General features: G+C 43.9%; 1 protein-coding gene across 12 annotated transcripts in view; it reads left to right on the top strand.

The window, feature by feature from the left end:
* The window catches only part of ULK4 (unc-51 like kinase 4), a 674,194-nt gene extending 655,082 nt beyond the window's left edge, over positions 1 to 19,112 (top strand). For 10 of the 12 annotated variants that reach the window (XM_072651430.1, XM_072651427.1, XM_072651429.1 and 7 more), the window contains 2 exons: positions 15,866 to 15,954; positions 18,770 to 19,112. In XM_072651430.1, the coding sequence (XP_072507531.1) occupies positions 15,866 to 15,954; positions 18,770 to 18,836 (156 nt within the window). In that variant the 3' untranslated portion in view covers positions 18,837 to 19,112. Of the gene's footprint in view, positions 1 to 10,222; positions 10,407 to 15,865; positions 15,955 to 18,769 lie in introns of those variants that run through there. The other 2 variants (XM_072651424.1, XM_072651423.1) reach the window with 2 other exon arrangements.
* The last annotated feature ends 3,727 nt before the right edge of the window (positions 19,113 to 22,839 follow it).

The following is a 22,839-nucleotide window of genomic DNA, read 5'->3' as shown; positions in this document are numbered from 1 at the left end:
GGATGGGTAGGGTTAGTTCTTGAAATGTAAACTCTCAGAAGTAGATCTGTTGTCATGGTGACCTGCTTGTCTTTACATGCCTTTATGAGATCTAAAGGCCATTGAGTTGAATTAAGCCTGCTGTGTATGAGCTCCATGTCTGTAACGACACGTGCCCGTGAGCACCTGGAACGCCCCAGCCAGCCGCTGGCAGTCTCATCTTGTTTGTCAAGTCTGGTGATGCTACCCACACCTGATGGGAAGAGCTTATGGTGGGAGAAGCATAACACTGGCTCATCTTCTTTTGCCACACACATACATGTGTGCTTAGACACACACACACACACACACACACACACACATGCACCCAAGTAGACCAGCCTCAACCAAAAGACAGAAAATTAATAAATATGCAGACTTAGAAGGAAGAATTTCACAAGGTTCCCAAGTCAAAAGATGGAAGTCCTAGAAACTGCTTCAGTAAATTATGATATATTGTTTTCTTTAAACTAAATTTCTTTCTATTAAATATATTAATTTTCTGACTTTAAGAATTTCCAACTTAAGAATTAGCAGAAAGAGAACTGAGCCCCTGCCCCTGACTCCCTAAAGAACTGTAGACACACATCACACACCTTCCCTGAGTCTCAGTTTCCATATCCGTAAAATGCGGCGACTGGATTGGATGATTTGAAACATCCTTTTCTGCTTTAAAAATGATGGGATGCCGGGGCATAGCTCAGTTTTGCAGAAAGGGGACACCAAGATCGTTAACTGCTGGTTTGCACCTGTAAAATCCGAAGTTTGCATTGGATACAATATGGAGCTTAAAGTTTAGAGCTGTGGTCTTCCTCACCCACTGAGATACTGAATTAGTGTGATGGAAGGGGAAGGCTTTCTAGGATCCTTTCCATGGCCTGAGGTAACCAGAGGAAGCATGAATCATAGAATTCTATACAAGTACTGCCTGCCTTTTTTTAAAAGAAATGATTACACTTGCTGCTGATGAATACCCATGCATGAGGAGAGATCTGAGTGAACAACAAATTCTCCACCAGTATGATTCACCAGAGATCTAGCCTTCGTCAGTCGTGTGCTAGGCAACATAACCATGTCCTACATGCTACTTATAGAGATAGCACCCAGTGCATCCTGGGAAAGTACTCAGGTAGCAGAGAAAGAGAATCTAGGAAGTTGGAAAACAATGTTTTGCTGCAGTGTGTATTTTTGATATGCGCAGACATTTTCAACCAATTTGAAAAAGAATTTATCTTGCAACTAAACAATTCAATTTAATCCAACAAACATTTAATAAGCACCTGTCTGTTGTTTTCAAGACACTGTGCTAGGCACTGGGATACATTCAAAAATTGAACAGCTCACATTTCACAGTGGGGTGGAGTGGGGGAGGGGGAAGGAGAACACAACGTATATGCAGATAAGTAAATGTATCGTCTGAGGTAATTTGAAGAGGGAAAGAGACATAGCAACTTGGAGGAACGGGGAAAGTTTCACCAAGGAGGTGGCATCTGAACTTAAGAAATGTAGAGGGTACATTCTGGCCCACTCTCTGGGAACCAAGCTACTCTTAACTGCCCTTCTGCCCTGACAGGTTGGTTGGATGTCTTTCTCAACCTCCAGCAGCTCAAATTCCTGCACTCCCAGCTGTGGTCCTCTCTTCCTCATTGTTAGGGGTCATTTCCAAGTGCCTCAAATACATTTAAGCACTTCAAATCAATGAGCTTTTCCAAGGGAATATTTACTTCAAAGATGTAATAAGAATAAAGTGCAGCCATTTCCCCCAGTACTTCCAGGACATACCCTCCCCCACATCATCTTTGTCTCTTCAGAGAGTAGGTTCATTTTAGCTCAGCTCCTACATAGCATCAGTCCCACCAAGTTCACTACCAAGGATTCTACTGGGCCAGTGTGTCAAAGATCACTCACAAATGTCACTTCGTGCTCCAGGGGCCATTGATATTGCACTGACTGCCAAGTTAGACTTGAGCGCAGGGATGCTAAGGCAGTGCCTGCCAGCTTGTGGGTATGGGCTCCCCTCCTCTCAGTAGCTGCCACATGCAAGGGAGTCCCCAGAGATAGCTGCTGCCGAGGAGGTGATCCAAGCTGCCTGGCCCTTTGAGTGCCCCCACACCCAGAGAACCTGCTCTTTTCCAAGTGGTCAGCCCATCAGAGCCAGTTACAGCACCCACAGGTACTCCATAGTCTCGCCCACATACTTCCCACTCATGACTTTCCCAGAAAGCAAGACAAAGTCTCTGTGCATGTGCCTGAAGATCCAGTCAAGGCTGAAGACTTGAGGAGAGAATGCATTCTAGGAATAGGGGACAGTTTGTACAGTGATGGTGGCAAGATTTAATGCCAAATTCAAGGAACAGTAAGGACGATGTGGGTGGAAGATAGGGCATCCAAAGGGGAATATAGCGAGGTCAATCTAGAAAGATGGATTTGTGCTATGCAATGAAGAACCTGAAGTGCCAGGCTGAAGAGTCTGTGTTTGATCATAGTCTATGGAAAGCCATCGGGGGGGCACAGATGTGTGCATTAGGAGGAGGATTTTTGGCAGTTCAATGTGAGTAGGATGGTTAGAAGAAGGGAAAGACTAGAAGGAGGGAGGCCACAAGAAGGGCTTCTCCTGTGGTCTTGGATTTGGTAAGGACCTGAGCAAAGGTGTTCATGCTGTGGGAGGAGATAAGAGGTCAGGTATAAGACAGGTAGTAGAGGTAAGACTGAAGGAGAGGCTATTAAAGGTTCCAGTCCTGTAGGACTGGGAAGAGGACCTCAATAGAAGGAATAGGGAGATTGGGAGGAGGGCTGGGGGCAGCCATGGTTTGAACATGCCAAGTTTGAGATGCTAATGGGATTGCGGGTGGAGATGTCCCATCAGACAATATAGGATCCTGAAATCTAAGCTTTAACTTACTGCCAAACGAAGTCAAACCTTCTCCTCCTGGGTAAATAGAAACTAACTGATTACTAGTAACATTCTTACTAATTATAAGGTGGCAAGGACAGGTTTGAATTCCTTACTGGTAGCTCATCCTGTTTCAAGATAGTAACCATGTGACAATATTGTAATCCTTTCTGGTTTTGTAACAAGTCAGAGAAAGTTCTCCAAATGTCACTTAGCTATGAATTAATATTCACCCATTCAGGACGTTAAGAATAACGTTCACTGTTTCTATACAAATGTTAGTATCCCATCTTCGTCTCAGAGAACAGAGGTGGGGGCATCAGGTTGTCAGATACACTCAATGGTCCATCTGCTTTGCTTAATGATTTCCCTTTAGTTCCAAGGGAAGGTTTAATAGGATTGCAGCAGTATGTCAGGTAATGACATTGGAATAAAAAGCAAAACACATGAAAACATGACAAAAACATACCCTGAAACAGATTAGCTCCAAAGAAAATAAATGCAGTGATTCTAATTTCATGCAGGTACCAGCATAAAGAGAGTCTGAACTTTGAGAATCGGAACAACATAAGTATTGAGTTCAAGAAAAATCACATTATCTTGGATGTAGTTGGGTGTTCCTCCCTGGAAGGTGCATTTCCATCTCTTTACAGAACCCTTAATAGGGTGGGAAGAAACCCGACCCTCCAGGGGATGAGAGAGTAATTCACTTCTCAGGTTCATTGATTTCAAAGCCGCTTGAAAATTTAAAAATCCACAGGCTGTGACTAATTGTGGAAAACTGTTTGGGATTCCCAGCACTGAAGAATTCGGTCCTACAAATTCAGACCATTGTCTTTTCAGAAAGGACTTAGAGCAAATTTTGTGTCATAGCATCCTAAGCATCAAAGGAGGAAGCCTGAATTTTCCTTCAATGCCATCTCCAACCTCAGGAAGCTCTTTTGCTCTGAAATACAATGGTCTCTGGGACTGGTTCACCTTCTGGGGGTTCCCCCCCACTTTAGTGGATTGGCCATGCCCCCCCCCTTATTACCTGAGCAGTGAGTCTCTGTTTTAAGTAATGATATTTGCATATAAGTTATGCTGTCCTTTATAACTTATACCAGCTAAGCAGAACTGATGAACAAGCGAAATCGATTGTGCAGTTATTAACTTCCTGGAAAAAAAAACCTACTTTTTTGAAATTCTTATTAAATTTCCACGAATGTACAACTAAACTGAGATCTACTTCCATTTTTAATTAAAAGAAGAGCTCCTGATGATGTCACCGAATATGTGGTTGTTGTCTCCAACCAAAGTAGACCAACATTCCGTGGGTTGGGATGGGTGGTCAGAAGAGAAGATTCAACCCTTTGGCTTCTGCTTATCCAGTTAAAGCATAAACTGACTGTGAGTTTGGGAGTGTTCTTCCTGTGTCCTTATCAGTTAGCTTACAGTGAGACATGTTTGCCTTGGGAAACCTAAATGCAGATTAAATTGTGTGTGCGGTTTGGGTCGGCAGTGGACAGGTAACTCTCGGAAAGGAATGTGGTCTTTCTGCCTTTGTGTTTGGGCTACGATTTTTATAGTCACTCAGAAAATGTCATCATTTCCTTTTAGGTGAAGACACTGAATCGATGTGAATAAAACCTCATAGTTCTGATTACTTGTTTCACTTCTGTAAAAGTTTCGTCACAAAAAGTTCAGAATGTCAGACTCTCTAAGTCTCTGTTGGTCAAGAACAGGGAAAGACCACAGAGGTTAATAAATTAGTTCAGTCCTCCTATTTTACAGATGGTACGTCTGAACTTGAAGAGGTCAGGTAACTTGCCCAAGGTCACACAGGTAGTATCAGAGAGAACAGGACTCAGGAGTTCAGACTGTGGAGTCAAGTCTTGGAGTCAAAGCTCTTTTCACTGTCCCATGCCACTCCCAAGTGAGGCAGATTGTGTTGTGACCAATAAAATGAGACACACCAAATAGAAAACATCTTCTAGAAGATGGATAACTGCAAGTGATTGGCTAACTCTTTGACATCTCAGAGAAAATGAACACCACGACCTCAGGACCCAAGAGTTTTATTGTTTTTTTTTAAGCTCTGTTGGGGAAAGGGAGGCTTAAAGATGAGCTAGAACCCCTTCTTGGGGTGGAGAGGATGGCAGCAAAGTAATTGACAGCAGAGAACTTTTACTGTATCTTTCTCTGTCAATGAGCAGAATATGTAGATGGGAAAGGATAGCAGAAAAAAATGGTCATGAGAATTTTAGATCCTAAATAAAAAGGGAGATATTAAGAGAGGACCTAGCTACTCTTGATAGTTCAGGTTGCCAGGTCCAAATGAACTAGATACCAAAGGACTAGGAGAACTGGCAGATGTGTTTGCTGAGCCACTATAAATTACCTTGGAAAGATTATGGAGAATGGGAAAGGTAGTATAAGACTTAAGAGGAACAGATGTTCTGATTTTGAAAAACTTAAGAGACTGGAGTCTGGAAATGATACCAGTGGGCTTGCCTTAGATTGCTGGCAAAATTCTAGAATGTACTAAAGGGATAATTAGTCTAGAAAAGGAAACTGAGGTAAGAAAGAGCCAGCATGGGTTCATCAAGAGTAAGTCATGGCAAATTCACCTCATTTCCTCTTTTCTTTACAAGGTTATGAGATTGGTAAATCAGAGAAATGCTGCAGGGATAGTTTACATAGATCTCAGCAAAGCATTTAACAAGGCTTCTCATGCTGTCCTCATGGAGAGTGTAAAGAAGCATCAACTAGACTGATAAGGTTTGAAGAGGGTGTGAGTTCATGGACCCCTCATGGACTGGAGTACTGGAGAGAGTTGTCTGGAATGAATTCATGGGCTGGAACATTCTTTAAGTCCAAGTGGCAAACCTTTATTGCAATAAATGTAAATTGTAATAATATGGTGGGTAGAACGCCTTAGAACCTGCATTCCCTAAGGAACTTGCAACTTAACAGGAATGATGCTAAAACTTATACAGGAAAAGTAGTGGATTATCTGGCAGGTATGCTAATCAGGTGATAATTTACAGCCTTGGTCACAGGTGTCACTCACTATTGGAAACCAGGGGAAGGGATTTCTCAGGCGTGTTTTGGTCTGTTATGTCTGTAGTAAGATAGCTTTGAGAATTGATGTCTATAGCTTGACCTCTGGATTGACTATGATAACTTTGGAAATCAATACTTAATAATTCTGTGGTTACAAGATAGTCTTGTTTTACAAGAGAATTTTTTCAGAGGTCAGCTTGTTCTTGTGATGGGGAAAGATAGTTTGTTTTACTGGGGCCTACTTATGAGTAATTGTGGGGAAAGATAGTTTGTCTTACTGGGACCCACTCATGAGTTATTGCTAGGCATAGTGTCCTTGGGCTGGGGAGAAAACTGTCAGGGATAGTGTTTTGAAGCTAGGGAGAAGTGTGATCTCAGAATTGGAGTCCAGGCACAAGCACCCCATCATAGATTAGCATGTGCCCAGGTATATTTGGATCTGATATGGCTGGACCCTAAAAGGAGCAACTGCTTTGTTCATCAAACAACCAGACCATCTCTAGGGGAATCATCAGGGAATCTCTGCAATCTGTGATATGGACAAAGGCATAGTTGGCATACTTATCAAATTCTTAGATGAAATAAAGGGAATCTCTTGTATGACAGAGTCAGAATCTAAAAAGTCTTGACAGACTGGAATGAATTTTGAGATGAATCTAAAGAAATGAAACTTATTAGAAATGTAGACTACCAACTTTCCAAGAAAAAGGTGGAAAAGTAAAGAAGGAAGGAAATAAGCACTCATGAAGCATCTACTGTATGCCTGGCACTGTGCTAAGTACTCTACAGATACCTTATTTAATCCTCACAATAACTCTGAAAGGTAGGCTCTGTTTTTTTCCTCATTTTTCAGTTGAGGAAACTGAGGTCAAAAGATTAGGTGATTTGCCTAGGATCACACATTTGGAACTGTCTGAGGCTTGACTTAAGCCTAAGCTTAAGGAAGACCTAAGTCTTCCTGACTCCAGATCCAGCACTCTATCCACTACACCACATAGTTGCCTCTAAACTAAAGAGTAGCTAGATGGCATAGTGTATAGAGCACTGGGCCTGGAGTCAGCAAAAAACTACTCTTCCTGAGTTCAAATCCGGCTTCAGACACACACTAGCTGGGTGACCCTGGACAAGTCACTTAACCTTATTTGCTTTAGTTTCCTCATCTGTAAAATGAGCCAGACAAGGAAATGGCAAATCTTTACCAAAAAAATCCCAAATAAGGCCTCAGAAAGAGTTGGACATGACTGAAAAAAATGATTAAATAATGAACTAAAGATCTGGCTAAATAATATTTTCATTTTAAAAGGTAAGTTAGCGTTATATGCAACCAAAAAAGTTAATGCAATTTTAGGCCAGATAGTATTCAGGACTATAAGGAGACAGTTCTTCTGTCTTCTGCCCTAGCCAGATTAAATCTGGAATATGGTGTTCAGTTGCAAATGCCATATTGTAAGAAGGACATCATTAAACTGGAGAGTATCCAGAGGTGGCCAGCTGGGATGGGAAAAAACTTTGAAACTGAATTGAAAGAGCAAGGAATATTTAGCCAGAAGAAGGGAAAGACGTAGGGAGAGAATTAGAGATTATTTAGCCTGGATTAGACATAGCTGTCTTCAAATATTGAAAGGGCTCTGTGTTGCAAAGGGATTGGATTTGTCTCCCAGGCCTCAGAGGGTAGTACTAGCATTAACAGGTAGAAATTTCCAAGTAGCAGATTTCAGCTCTGTGCACGGAAAAGGTTCCTAAACAACAGGGCTATCCAAACATAGAATGGACTGGCCTAGGGGTAGCTGCATACTCCCCCTCACTCAAGATTTTTTTTTTTAGCAAAGGCTGGAGAATGAATTGTCAGGTACATTCTAAAAGAAGTGTCTGTTCAAGAAGGAACATTATGTACACTATGGCCTTGGGGCTTCGCCATCTTTGATGATCTCTGACACTATGAGTAGTGCAGGCATTGGGAACACCCTTAATGAAAACAGAGGAAAGAGTGGCCAGATTGTCCAAGATGTTTTTCTATGACAGACTAAACCAACAGTCACAGTTGACTGAAAAGTGACTGTGAGTCGCTCAAGAAGACTTAACTTAGTGTATATGGGATGTGGGAGAGTGAAGAGTCAAAGATGCCAGAATTTGCCAAACTAGGTGACTAGGAGGATGGAAGTGCCCTCAACAGAAATAAGGAAGTTTGGAAATGAGCAGCTTTAGGGGACTTCTGTTCTGGACATGTTGAATTTGAGATGTCTGAGAAACAAATAGTTTTAGAAATGGTGATTCAAGACTGGAGTTCAGGAAGGAGGTTAGGGCTGGATATAAATCATCTACATGGAGATGAAAATTGATGAGATCACCAAGAAAAGGTGTAGAGAGAGAAGAAAAGAGGGTCCAGGATGGATCTTGCAGTACTTTTATTAAAATATGGATTATGCGAAGGAGATTACCAAGAAAAAGCAATCAGACTGGAAGAACCAAATGAGAGCAGGGTCATGAAAGTCAAGAGAAGAAAGAATGGCCAGGATGAAGTGATGGTTGATATTGTCAAAAGCTTCAGAAGTCAAAGCCCAGAGGAGATGGTTCCTGATTTGGGGAGTGCACCTTCAGGAAGACTGGAATACAATTGCCACTGGCATCTTCAGATGTCAGCCCTTTGAACTCTCTGAGTTGGGTATAATTTCAGAACAAATTTGGCTTCTAGCTTGTTAAAATGCAAATCTCTGCAGAAATCACACTGGCATTAGTTGAACTGGAGGTTGGTCACCTGCACACTCAGAGAGATGGGTTAGGTTCCAAACAAGGTGCAAGCACATTCCTATGCACGACAGAGTAACCAGTGTAGTTTAATTATCCTTGTGACCTTCCCATCAACTTGAGTGGATGGTTGAGAAATGTTCAGCCTCTCCTGCAAACTAAGGGAGATATAAACTAGACCAGATCACTGATAAAATGAATAGAACTGGTACATTTGAACAAGAGATCATTTGCAGCTAGCACTGACCACTTGTTGTGTTCGTCCTTGATTGCCGAAGACCAGGCCATCAGAGTAATGATGACATGACTTTGATTTGAGGGAGGGATAGCTGTGCAGGTCACCATACTCACTTCTCCTCCAGAGCCATCTGAATCAGGATGACTGGAGATAGCTGGATATTCCTTAGGAGAATGTACTAGTGTCAGTATCTGTTCTTTTAAGCCAGTTTGGGGTACCAATAGCTTGTTTAAAAAGGGGCAGGTTAGAACGTTTCAATTGCATGCCTTTTTCTTTTAATTCAATACTGATTTTGATCTTTGTTGAAGAAGTCAGTGGTCTGATTTTAAATGAAAAGCTGATTTAGAAATAACTCCCACTCCAGCTGTTTTGTGCCAAAGCAGTCATTTCTGGTCTCTTAGATATATCATCCATTTCATTTTTTGTGATGCCATTTAGTATAATTTCTTAACTAGGGAAAATGAGTCCCAGGAAAGTTGAGTGGTTCACAGGAGATTCCAGAATGGGAGAATTACTTATCAGGAGGGTAGGATTGTTGACCCCAGGCCCACTATGTAACCTTCTAGTTATTTATTATTCTAGTTTTGTTGATGGTCAGCAAATTCAAGCTTAAGTAAATTCCAGTCTGGAACCCAAAGATAATGGGGAATTTGTTCGCTTGGACGAATACTTCCATCATCTTTATCATTCACTGGCACTCCAAAATGGAGCAAGAAGTTAATGATGCCAATGCTTCCTGCTGAGCATGCCCAAGGTAATGCGGTCTGGTTATCCTGAGTATAATGTCTGCCCTTAATTCTGATGTCCTATGTAGGTCTAATGATCTCAGGTGGTTTTTCATTCCTTCATTCATTCAGCAAATGTTTACTGTATGCCTCCTACTTGTGGGGAACTTTCTGACAAGTACAACTAAGGAAATAAACAAGATTGAAACTTAATATGAGAAAAATCAGTACAAGAACCAAAAATAAATTCCTAAGCCTTTTTTTCCCAGGCAGTACTGCAAAAGAATTTATGGGGAACTAAAAAATGTCAGTCTTAAGTGTGTCTTCTAGATAATAATGTACACACACACACACACACAAATACAGATATATCTATTTATTACTTCTGTACTCTGAGCCCTCCTCACCATCTCTCTGAGGAGAAGGGTGCCATGTATCATACTGGTGTCACTGTATAAATTGTTCTCTTGACTGTGTTCACTTCATTCTGCATCCATTCATACAGATCTTTCCAGGTTTCTCTGACACCAACTTCTTTCATTACTTTCTGAATTTCAGTGTCTCTGGAAGAGAGCAAGGCTGAAGACTCTGTGCAACACTGCCTCACTTCAATCCAGTTTACCCACAGATCATTGCTCCGTGATGTCACCAGTCCTCTTCAAAAATGAATGACTAACAACAGCAGCACATTAGTTTTATATACCAAAACTTATTTAACCATTCCAAAATTGACAGGTACCCCCTCAAATTCCCATTCTTTGCCATAAGAACAGCTCTAAATACTTTTAAACATCCTTAGGTAGAATTTATTTTGCTTCAGCTTAATTCCTCTTGTAATCTGTCCTCCCTCTAGTTTCCCTTTCTCCCCTTTCCCCTCTATTTATCTCTTGAGTGAGATGTGTGTCTGTACTCACCTCTGTATGTATGTATTCTCTCCTCTTTTGATCAGTTCAAATGAGAGTGAGGTTCAGCCGTCAGCTGCTCCCCCCCCCCCCATGCCCTCCTCTGTATGTGTATAAATATCTACTTTTGCACCCTGGTTATGTTGTCATTTTCCCTCATCTTCCTTTCCTTTTTTCGCCCTAGTACATTCCTTCCTCTTCCTGTTCCTTTCTCTTTGTTTATCAAAATATAACAGAACCACTTCTAGGGCTCGTCTAATTAGACTCCCATCATCTGGCCCCCAGATGATGACAGGGTTCAAAGGGAACACGTATTATCTGTGCATATTTGCATGTAAACAGGTTATCCTTGTTTAGTCTCTTAGGACTGTTCATTAATGTTTACCTATTTATATTTCTCTTAATTTCTTCATTTGAACTTCAAGGTTTCTACACACATCTGATCTTTTCATAAAGAATCTTTGGAAAACCTTTATTGTATTAAAGGTACATTTTTTTTGTCCTGTAGCATTATACTAAGTTTTTCTGAGTTAGTTATTCTTGGCTGTAAACCTATATATCCTTTGCTTTATGAAATATCATATTCCAAGCTCTTCACTCCTTTATGATAGTGGATACTAAATGGTGAGTGACTCTTACTAGCTCCTTGGTTCTTAAATTCTTTCCTTCTTATTACCTGCAGTATCTTTTCTTTGACCTGGAAGCTCAGGATTTTGGTTACAGTGTTCCTGAGAGTTTTAATTTGAGGTTTTCTTTCAGGAGATGACCAGTGAATTATTTCTATTTCCACTTTGCTCACTAATTCTAATGTACCTTGGGAACGTTCTAAGATTTCTTTTTCTTTTTTTTTTTTGGTTATAGCATTCAGATAGTCCACTAATTTAATTTTTTTCTTCTCTATCTGTTTTCTAGGTCAATTGTTTTGCTATGTAGTATCTTACCTTACATTTTCTTCTGTTTCTTTTTCAGTCTTTTGGCTTTGCTTTAATATTTCTTGTTGTCCCACAGTTGTCCCATACTGGCTTCTATTTGGACCATTCTAATTTTCAGGGAGTTTGTTTCCTGGGCAAGGTTTTGTGCCAAGCTGTTAATTTCTTTTCTATTTCTTTCTTCTGTAGCTCTCATTTCTTATCCAATGTTTTCTTTTAGTGCTCATTGATAAAAAAAAAACAGTAAAAAAAAAAACCCAAACTCTTGCTTCATCTCCTCCAGAAATTCTAGTTGAATATAGGATCAAGCTATGTTTTCCTTTGAGACTTTGTTTTTAGATATTTTGAAGTCATTCTCTCTCTTCTGGGTTTGTGTCTTGAGTGTCCCTGTCATAAAAGCTTTTTTATGGTGGGATTCTTCTTTTTACTTACTAGTTTTTATAGGCTGCTTCCTAATTTTGGACTTGATATTAGGATAGGGCTCTGTGTACCCCTGGAAGGATGGTCTGAGTTATTCTTGTTGCTGCTTTCTTGGAGTGATGTGTTATTCTACAGTCTCAGGGACAGCTCAGGCTAGGAACCTGCAAGCTTTCAGTACTCCCAAAGTGTTCTGATCCAGGCCAAAGCCTCACTGTTGTCCCCTACCCTTGTCTGAACTCTTCAAGTGTCTGATCTCGTTTTGACTCTGAGAAGCAGTAGATGCTGCTAGACTGCATTGCTATCAGTCAGCTGGGAAGCTCTGCTGACTCAGAGGAACAGAACTTTTAAGTTTCCCTTTGGTCTGGATTCCTGCCCTGGTTATTCCTCTGTAGGCTTCCAACTAGGTTAGAATTTGGAACTGAGACCCTGCTTTGCTCCTGGGGGTGTGAGCCACACTGCTGTTGTTTGCTCCTAGACTTGCTTCTTTCTCCTTATCCTGGAACGCTGCCCCTGGGTACAGATCTGCCTGGATCTATGCCCCAGGACTGGGGAGTAGGCAGCAAAGCTTCCAAATCACAACCATTCCTGTCACAGTGCTCCACTGTTAGTCTGAGGGTGCCCTGGGATGGGTTTGGGACCTCCTCTTGCCCTAGTGCAAAAGCCTTTTCCTGAGTACTAGAGTACTCTATATAGCCACTCCAGGCCACACCCTGTCCCCAGTGTCCACAGACCTTGTTATCTGTTTCCCTATGCCAACCTGGGCTGGAAAATGACTGTGATTTTTTTTCCTTGGATTTTCCCATCAAGATTTAGTCATTTTCTAGATCTCTTTGGAAGAGATTTTTTGAGATGAGAGGCGAAACTTACTGTATTGCTTCCTATTACTCTTCCATCTTAGTTCCACCTAGCCCATGTATCTTTCCATTCAGTGCCCTTTGGGCTGCCTATAGTTCTATTGTCCTGAGACTGTTGTATTTCATTGCTCTTATCCATGTATAGCTTTCCTGGGGGGAGAAGTGATGTGAAAGTTAAATTTAGGTATACAGTCATGTTCCGTATGTGAGGCATCATGCGAGGTATGGAGGAAATGAAGACAAAAACAGTGCCTGACCTCACAAAACTTGGCCCCTCCTGGATGTAGGCACGGGGGAGGGGAGGAAGTGGTAGCCATGTCTTTGGGGCAAGAAGGAATTTAGGATAACTGAAAGCACTGCAGTGTCCTAATTGTGATCTAACCTTCCTCCTTCCTCCCACTCAATTCGGGGCCTACTGTTGCTGTTCTGTGGCATTTTTTGAAGACAGAAGTGCCACTGACTTCTGTGCACTGCCCATCCCTTGCTTTCCCCATGTGATCTGCTAGCGGCTCCTCCAGGAGGAGGATGTCATCCACCATGTCATCCACAAACAGGTGCTTCCAGGTGAAGGAGAGCTCCCCTCTCTGAGGATCTCCTCCCTGCCAGTGAAGAACATTGCTGGCAAACATCTGTCTCCCTCCTTTAGGCCTCATCTGATATTGGCACTCAGATATAATGATCTCTGTGTGTGTTTATTGTGCAAACCATGATGTTGACATAAGCATGAGGTGGGGTAGGGTCAAGACCAAGTTTTGCTTGACCAGGTCAAATACTTTTGTAATCAACACCAGTAAACACGTGGGACCTTATATTCTGTAGTACCCCACTCAGTTATGTGGCTGTGATGTGACTTGCTGGAGGTTATTATCTGCATCTCCTGCCAGCTGCCTTCTGGGGTTTTCACCAGTACCCTTGAGGCAGGTGGAGACCATCGTCACACAGACAGGAGAAGAGCTAAGAAGGATAGACTGGGCTGGCGGCTCTCAGTGAACCCTTGGAGGGACTAGCGCCATCTGCAATGATTTCCATTTTCTCAGAATCTTCACCACTTAATATATCTTAAAAATTGATCAATGAATGCCTTAAATATGATGTCACCGAGATGATGATGGTAACTTATTTTCATAAAGCTTTATGGTTTTAAAATGTATTTTATATTAATTTCATTTGATTCTCACCACAACCCTGTGAGATGTATAAAGATTATAATCTTTATTTTACTGATAGAGAAACTGAGGCCGAGTGAGGTTGTTGAGTGACTTGCCCAGGGTTATACAGCCCATAGGTGACAGAGGCTGATTCTCCATGCTGCGTTTTCCTTTTTATCAAGTGAGAGTGAAAGTGTTTTGTCAACTACAAAATGTTATAACAAATATAAGTTGTTGACATACTTTTTTATCATCATTACCATTCATCTCTTAGCAGTCACCCAGTCTAGAGGTTCTGCTGTAAACCTCTACAGATAGGATAAATGCCATCCATTGATCCAATTCTCTTGTGGGAAATAACATACACACGCACACGCTTGTTATGGGTGTGAAGTTGAGAAACAGACCCTGCCCACTCTTTGCCTTTCAGACCCATGAGGTCTGGCTGCTGGTTCATCTACCACGTGCCCCAACAGAACGATGTTTCCTAGGAGGACTTAGATTAAACCTTTAAAAAATCCATGGAAGAAGGTGTTTTAAAGCTATTACCTGGCAGCCCCTTCTCGAAGCCTGCTTTCCCTCCCTCTCGGCAGGAGCCATTATGGGGAGCTCTGTTTGTCTGACTGAGAGTGAAGGAGGCCCCACTCAGACTTGGCCTTTGATCCTGCGGCTTCTGAAGCTCAGTGTTCAAACCACAAGTTCAACCCACGAAGCCACAGAAGCTGCAGCGTCTAATGGAAGGTTCTCACAGTAGAAAAGCAAGAGCTGTCAGAGGGGACCCTGGGACAGAAAGATCTGTGTCCTCTCCCGCATTCCTTTTAAACCATCCCCCCCTTTATCACCCCGTGATTATAATAGCCTAAGGGGAATCACCACAAACCTAGCCTTGCACAGCCCTCCCTCACTCAAAACAAAGTCAACTGCAAGTCATATCACCCTTTCTCTGGTAGCGATAAAGGACGAACACAACAGCAACAAAAATGGGGAAGAAATGAGGTGCCCAGGCCCAGGAGCCCCTAAGGTTCCAGGTCCTGGACCCCGACAAGGACTAACACTTGTAGTTCACATGGACCTCTCTTCATCTACTCATATCCGGCAGTCAGTTAGACGCTAAAATGATCCATTTTGGATGAGACTGAATATTTTTTTTCTCCTGTGGAAGTAACTTGATCCTAAGATTATCCCAGGACTTCAAATCCAAGTCAAAGAAACCATCTTATCTGCCTATTTATTACCAATAAAAGAGAGAGCTTGATCTGCTGCAAGGCTGTCAGCAAAGCTGGTGGCTTCAGAAAGGAGAAGGTGATGTTCCTGCCCTCCTTTCCTTTCCTGTCTTTCCTCCTTTCTCTTTTTACCTTCCCCTCCTCTCTTCCTTCCCTTTATCCATCTTTGTGGCCAAATTGAGTTATTTGTCATCAAGTATAACTAATACCTCATGTCTCTTTAAGAGCAGCGAGCACCAAACAGTCTGGGAGGCAAGAACTAAGGAACATCAAGTCCCATGTTGGAGCCCACAAGGGTCAACGAGAATCCACAATCATTTAAGTTCCTACTGCTATATGGCAGACCCTGGGCTAGGTGGGGGCAGGTGGGTAGGGAGGGGAAATCCAGTCTCTGGCCTTGAGGATCTTATAGTCTAGCTGGGGGAGACAACATGTACAAAATAGACCCTACCGATCCTTGGGGAGATGAGAGAGGGTCCTGGGATTCTTTGGGGACCACTCCTGCTGTTCACCCCAGCGGGGGTTCCGCAGTCCACAGGGCTACAGGAGGAGCTTTTCTTGGGGGCTGTGGGTCAGGACCTGGGGTGGAGTAGCCCACCTGGCTATTCACAAACCTCAGTTCTTTTCATATTCACAAGCAGATCAAAACCACGCACTGCTGGGACCTGTTTTCCTCTCTCCCTCACCCAAGCTCCCCTTGTGAAAACCTTTTCTTTTCTTTCCAGATCACTTCAAACGAGAAGCACTTGGAGAGCATGAAGAAGGATGGTGCTGCTCTCATCCTCTTGCTGGAGACCATAGCCCCACCCAGCAGGTGAGGCCCCTGAGGCTTTCCGGAATTTCCAGGTGCTCAGGCTGCATCCCCGGGGTGCCCCAGCCCTCCGAAGCAGCCTCCCCATCTCTCCTGAGCAATCCAGCTTTTGTTGTAGCTCCTACTGGGGACTTTGATCTTCCAGGGCAGGAATGAGGGAGGCCAGTGGGGAGAGGAGAGAATCTAACCTAATCCGGGCCCTATTGTCTGTGCCCTGAATGTCACAGGCCCAGCCCTCGGCCTGCACAAGCTCTGCTTCGGCTGCCAGGCTGGTGAAAGGGTCTTTCTAAGGGTCTCCCTTCTCATTGAGTTCTGGTGAGGGGTTTACTGGCTGGTGGTTCTTTGCTTTGGCAGCGGTAAAATGGAAATGAGGGCACGCATGTGAGGGAGTGGGTTTCTATGGGCTCCTCACCAAGCTGCACACACGGCCTAAACAAACTGGGCGTGTTGTAGAGCTATGTCCTTTGTGATGGCTTTGTGCTTCCTGAACCTGGTACAGTAGCAGCACATCCAGTACCTTCATTGGGCTCTGAAACTTTGTCCGACATCTCCAGGGCTCACTGAAGTGCATAGCCTGAATGTTTCTGTGGTGCCTGGTAATCGGGCCTTTTCCTCCCCCCAAATTCTGGATCATGCTTGGGAGAGGGGGTGCAGGTAGGGGTAGGGGGTGCAGGTGGGGGTAGGGGCTAGATCTCAGAGTATTGTAGCATTTAGACTTGAGCTCTTGATCCCTGGGCAACAGGGAAGACAGATTTGGCAAGTACTTCCTTTAATATCTTGTTCCTTTGTACAAGACATTCTCCATGCTTGGAATGCCCTCCTACTTTGGTCCCAGCCCTTGCCCTTCATATGTCCCCTCCTCCAGAGGCCTTTCTGGATTCTTTCTGTGGCTGGTGTATTGGGAAGTATTTGGTTCTGAGCAGCGCAGTTTCTTTACCAGTGGAATGTAAGGTCTTTGAGGGCAGGGTTTAGCACAGCTTGGCAGAGGGCAGGCCCTCACTAGATGTTCCTTGAATGAGACTGAAGCCACCTGCTCTCAGCTCTTCTGGCTCCCCGGGACGGCATTCCTCCCCTGTCAGGCCTTGCTTGCTCCTCTCAGCTGACTCAACATCTGCTTGGTAGTTATATGTTGAGGAAGTTTATTTAAAATCCTGGATTATCCTATTAAATGCACCTTCCAATGAATTTTTCTTTATGAAAAGAACAGTGATGTGAAGGAAATATTTTTATTGTATCCAGTTGAGTGCAGCTTCTTACCAGGTAATGGCAAACCACTTTCCAGACAGATGCAAGAAAAACGTGGGCAGACATGATGTGCTGGTCACTGGGTGCAGGGGGGCTGAGAGGGATGAAAGATGATACAACTGCTATTGCTTTACCGCCCCCCCACACCCACCATGACACTTGTATGACAGTTTGAAGATCACCAAGCGCTTCACATACACACATGATTTTGTTTGGGTATTGGGGCCCCGTCCTGACAATCTAGCAGGTCAGAGAAGTCCTGCATACCTGAACTAGGCTGAGCCATGAGCTGGGAGGATGGAGAGGGAATCAAGGTGTGAGGTGCAGGCTCTGTCTGAAGGGAGCCTTGACAAGAGGTGCGGGGCACATAGGCCAGGCTAGTGAAGTGCAGTATGGGGGAAGAAGTGTGGACGTTCACACTGAAATGGAATGATACGATAAAATTTATAATAAAATAGGAATTTTTTCGTTTTGTTCTTCCAAAGTAAGGGAAGAGGCAGAAGGAAGACAAATCATGAGGTCCTTGAATGCTAGGCTAAGGGAGATTTTGAGTACGGCAACGATTGAGTGAAAGTAGTACTTTAGGGAAATTATGTGGAGGGCAGTGGTGGACAGAGATTGGAAGGCAGGTGACCCTGAAGAGGCACGAGGCTAGACATGTAATGCTCATTTGTCTTTCCAAGGGTTCTAGATGGGTCTGCACCTCTGGAGCTCCTGGCTGAATGGTAGCAGCAAGACTAGGCCTGACTTCCCCAGCAGGCTTCCTACCAAATGTCTTGTTTAAACTGGACTGTAAGCCATGTTCAAATGCATTCCTGCTGTCTCTCAGGAACTTTGATAAGTGCAGCAAGAATGCCAGCTGCCTTTTCTTCTGCCGTCCCCTTCACTGCAGAGCCAGAGCCCTGGCGTTGCCAGGGGGCCTTTGGTGCTGGGCTCACAGCGCTATTTCTGACTAGCTGGGGGCCCCGGCCTAATTTTATACTTCAAGAGTTAGGGCCATTTGATCTTCATCCTTTCTTTGATAGCAGTTGTCAAGGCATGGGTTTGAATCTGCTTCAAACAATGTGCTCAAATAACGAAGTTTCCATTTTAAACTGCTAATCGCAAATCCACACCTCCAAGAGGAGAGGAGAGGCCCCAGACTCTGGAGAGACTCAGTCAGAAAGTCACAGGAGCCAGCCCTCCAGCAAATGGGGGCGAGGGGAGGAGGTGCCTTTGGTTGGGTTTTTACAAAGGCAGAATTGGTTGGGCACTTCCTGAGCTCTCAGGATTCACCATCTAAATGAAAGCACAGGTGTCAGGCAGCTTCAGAGCCTTTGCCAGGCAGGAGTGCTGGGGGCCCTGTGGTCAGCCTCACACAGCCAGCAGCAAAGAAGGATGGTGAGTTGTGTTCTCACACACCCTCTCCTTTCTGCCCAAGACATTTCTGATCTGCCGCTGCATGTGAGGGAGGCCCTTGGAATCAGTCAGCCAGCCCCTCAGGTGCCGTGGACAAGACTGAACATGGAAAGCAGGAGAACCAGACTTGACTGACTTGGAATATGCTTAATAAGCCTTTTTTTTCCTCCTCCAGCCCCCATGACAACACTGTTGTTTCCCTGGCTAAAGAAATCCTCGAAATAGTTGGACACCAAAAATGAAGGCAGCCAAGAGGGTCATCCAGCAGGGCCAGCCTGGCCTGATGTACCTGGAGGACAAGGACCTACCCCTCTGATGTTGGGCTGTATTTCCCTGAATTCACCAGCACCTGGTTTCAGGGGTCATCTCTGCCTCTGGGCCATCCAGAATGGATTCAGAAAGTGTTTTGCTCATTTTTTAAGGGAAAGTGCAGTCGTCTACATAGAGGGCCACTTTGGCCTCCTATACCCATGAATCCTATAAGCAAATAAAGTCGGCCTGCTACAGTGGCATCCCCAGCACAGTGTCTGAGATCTTCCTTCCTTCCTTGGGGACAGGTGCAACAGCAGATCAGGCAGCAGCAGCTCCTCAGCAGGACTTTAAATCTGTTGGAGCCTCTCATCTTTCCCCCATTTCACTTGCCCACTTCGTTTTTCTTTTCTGGGATAAAGGGATTCCATGAATTCTGAGGAGTGTGTTAAACTCCACTGAAATGCAAAGACAGATACACGTCTGCCTAAAGCAAAGCAAATGCCAGAGCAAGGTCTGCTGGCTTTGTTCTGCCCGGAAGTATCAGCTTAAATAGCGAGTGCTCACTCACTCAGGCGCAGGTAATGGTACTGGAGAGGCCTGGGTCTGGGTTCCTCCTGTCTGTCACTGAGGGGCATCTGTAAAGGTAAAATGTTGTGCTAAATGATCATTATGGTACTTCCTAGTTTTAAGTTAGATCATAAGCTTTCATAAAAGAGGGAGATGTTTGGAACTTTTTATCTAAACTTGAAAATACTGTCTTTGGCTAAACCAGATAGTATCGCATATTAAACCCCGCCTCCTACCACCTGCAGGCTTCAAACATTCCATTCACAGCAGTGGCAACTTGTGAGCAGGGTGATGCTGGAAGGGTTCAGAGGTCAGTACCTGGCCTTTCATTGGGGAGGAAATGCAGAACCTAACACTAATTTCCCTACAAAAGACCTGTTGCTTGGGCAGCTAGCTGGTGATCCTGGGGTGTCTGGGATTGGAGGCCTTCAAAGAATGGTGTTAAGGGAGACTTTGCGGTTGCACTGGAGAGGAAGCTTCGTTGATGAAGAGAAAATAATCTTACTAATTTTTGAATTGAGCCAGAGTTTTTGCTAGCATGTGTGGACACAAGGCAGAGACCAGATTCTGAAATGAATTGAGAGAAATACTGACTAGGTGGAGCTGGACAGCTTCACTGTTGCCAGTTTCCTCCTGGAGCAGATTTTCTTTGTGGTGATCCTGGTTCTAATAAAAAGCCAACATCACCATGTTTAGGATGATGCCATGTTTCTCATAGGCACTAAGGCTTGGCCATTTCTGGGCTTTCCTTACAACTCGGCAAGGGTGGGGCTCAGCAACTTGGATACAATATGGAGAGCTTGGGAAAGAGTCAAAATAATGAAGAGGATTAGAGAGGTACAAAGAGGGTCTGAGTAACTTGTCATGTGACCAGCAACACATTCTGCCACTTTCCTCATCCCTTTTCTCAGATTGTCTCTCCTTGCTTGTCTACTTTCTGCCTTCTCCCTTTCCTGATCCTAGGGCCTTGTGCCCATGGTGCAGTCTTCCCAGGAACCAGGAGCTGGAGGTGGGAAGGGATTAGACTTCAAATTCAGGAAAACTAGCCAAACGGTTTGGAGTTGCTTGGGTTGAAGATGGTAAGATTAGGAAGGAGAAGGAAGCTGGAAAAAACACCACTTTTAAAATATGCCAAGGGACCTAATATGCCCATAACAGTGAGCACTTCTCCACAGCCACAAGAGAGTTGAGAGCAACATTTGGAAGAACTTTCTATGTGTTAGGGGCTATGGCTTGGAACCTATTTCCATAGGAGGCAGTAAGCTCCCTTTCCTTGGATATTTTGAAGGGGGGGGGGGAGGAGTAAACAATGTTGTTCAAAAAGGGCTTGGGTGTAGTCCTGTCGAGACTGATGGACTTACTGGGCTTCCCAGGAGTTGCCTGAAATGACAAAAATAAAGCTACATATACTTACCAGCCCCATTCTTTCATAAACTATGCTTTCCCCTCTCCCTTCTAACCCAATCCCTTGTCTAGAGAACACCAAAGAATGACTTTGTACTAAACACATTGTGGTCAGGGACTTCCCCCACAAATGTGATGGAGAAGAACGTGAGACCATGGTGAAGGAATGAAACTGGTGCCAAAAAGTAGGATCCCTCCTAACCTTAGCGGGGGAAAGAGGAGTCTTCTACCTTGGGCTTTGTCTCAGAGGCGGAGGCCTTGTGCACTGGGTGGAAGAGTCTGAACGAAAGTACCTTGTATGGGTGAAGGTATAAAGGAAGAAAATAAGAATTAAGCATGCAGGAAAATTGATTTTAAAAGTGTAACACACTTTCCTCTCACGCTCCTCTTAAAGAACCATAGTTCTAAAGTTGGAGGTGAGTGGGCCACCTATTTTCACTGATCCATTTTATAGATAGGCTCAAGGGCATTAAACAATTGTCCAAGGTCTCAGGAAGGTTTTGACTTCCACAGTCCTTGTCCTCCCCCACTGTAGGTCGCACTTGGCTACCCCTCTAGTCAACACCCATACACACCATTTCTGCCACAGGCATTTCAGAGGCTGTAACAGTTAATACTACTACATTAGCATGGACCCAAAGAAGAGTCCTGCCTTCAGATGCTCTGTGACCTTGGGCAGGTACATTCTTCCTGCTTTTGACAAATTCTCTCTGCACTGATCTCATCTTGCTGGTAATAGTGCTTTACCGATACAATGTCCATTTCACAGATGAGGGAAGCGGCCTGTACTGGCATCTGCATCTAATCTTGGCTCAGTCCACTTGCTTTAGGAAAGTTAAGGACTTTTTTAGCCAATCCTCCAACCAAAGGCAGTGTGGCTATGGGAGCATTGGGAGGGCTTGGGTTCAATCTAGTCTCAGATGCTCACTAGCCATGTGACTATGATGGGGCTCAGTTTGCCCATCTGTAAAATGAGGTTGGACTTGAGGATCTTTAAGGTCCTTTCCAGTTCTAGACCCGTGATCTTCTGAGTGCTAAGATCCTTTTCTCAAATTCTGATTCTGAGGGATCAATCCATGGTGACAGATTCCAACTCAAGTCTTTCTGCCTCCAAATAGAGTTCTTTTCACTACCCCACAAAGAAGCAGTGTGGTGCAGTGGAATGTGCTGGGTCTGGGGGCTAGAGAGCCTGGATTCAAATCCCTTCTCTTCCACTTAGTCACCCCTTTCTTCTGTGTAAAAAATTAATAAATTGGATTACATGGCCTCCATGCTCCCTTACAGCTCAAAAATCTAGGGTCCGGTGATCCATGGTCTTTCTTCTCTCACCCCCAAACAAGTCAATGTGGCAATTTGACCTTCACTGTGGAAATCATGAGAAATGGATTTCAAGTCATGCTCTTAAAACCTACCTTGGCTTTACCCAGGAGTCTACCTCATCAGCTGCTCCTTTGCCCACATGAGAAAACAGCTCTTCAGAATCTACTGTCCATGACCATCCCTCCCTTAAGGCAAGGCCTTGGCTGCACTTGGCATTTCATTCTCCTCACTTGCCAATGTGACAGGCTGGAAACAGTGATTTTTCTGCAGGCTCCTGCACACTAGGAAGGTGACTGCTAAAATATCAGTTCTACCCATGTTCCTAGGGCACCAAATATGGCTTCTTTGTGAAGTTATAATGGGATTTGAGCTAGTTTGAAAAGTCAGTTTTGCTACTGGACCAACTTTCATCACTGTACTCTGTTCACAGTCCAAAGCCCAAAAACATTCAGTCACAACTTGTAAAAAAAGTATTAGGCTGGATAAGAAATTCTCTTTTGTCTTCATTTCAAAGACCTAAAGTAATCAGACTAGAGCTGGGACTCTCAGAGGCCTCAATAAGGTTTTGTGTATTTGTAAAGCAGGATCACGACCATGCTTTCCAAATCTTACCCATCATTTTCTCTTTAAAATACCTATTACCGCCAGAGAGGTCACAGACACATACAGAACATGCCAACTGACAGTCCCTTAACAAGCAGA

This window comes from Notamacropus eugenii, chromosome 3, assembly GCF_028372415.1.
Source record: "Notamacropus eugenii isolate mMacEug1 chromosome 3, mMacEug1.pri_v2, whole genome shotgun sequence".
Classification (NCBI taxonomy): Eukaryota; Metazoa; Chordata; class Mammalia; order Diprotodontia; family Macropodidae; genus Notamacropus; species Notamacropus eugenii.
Note: the sequence above shows the minus strand (reverse complement) of the source record. Positions and strands in the feature narration are given on the sequence as shown.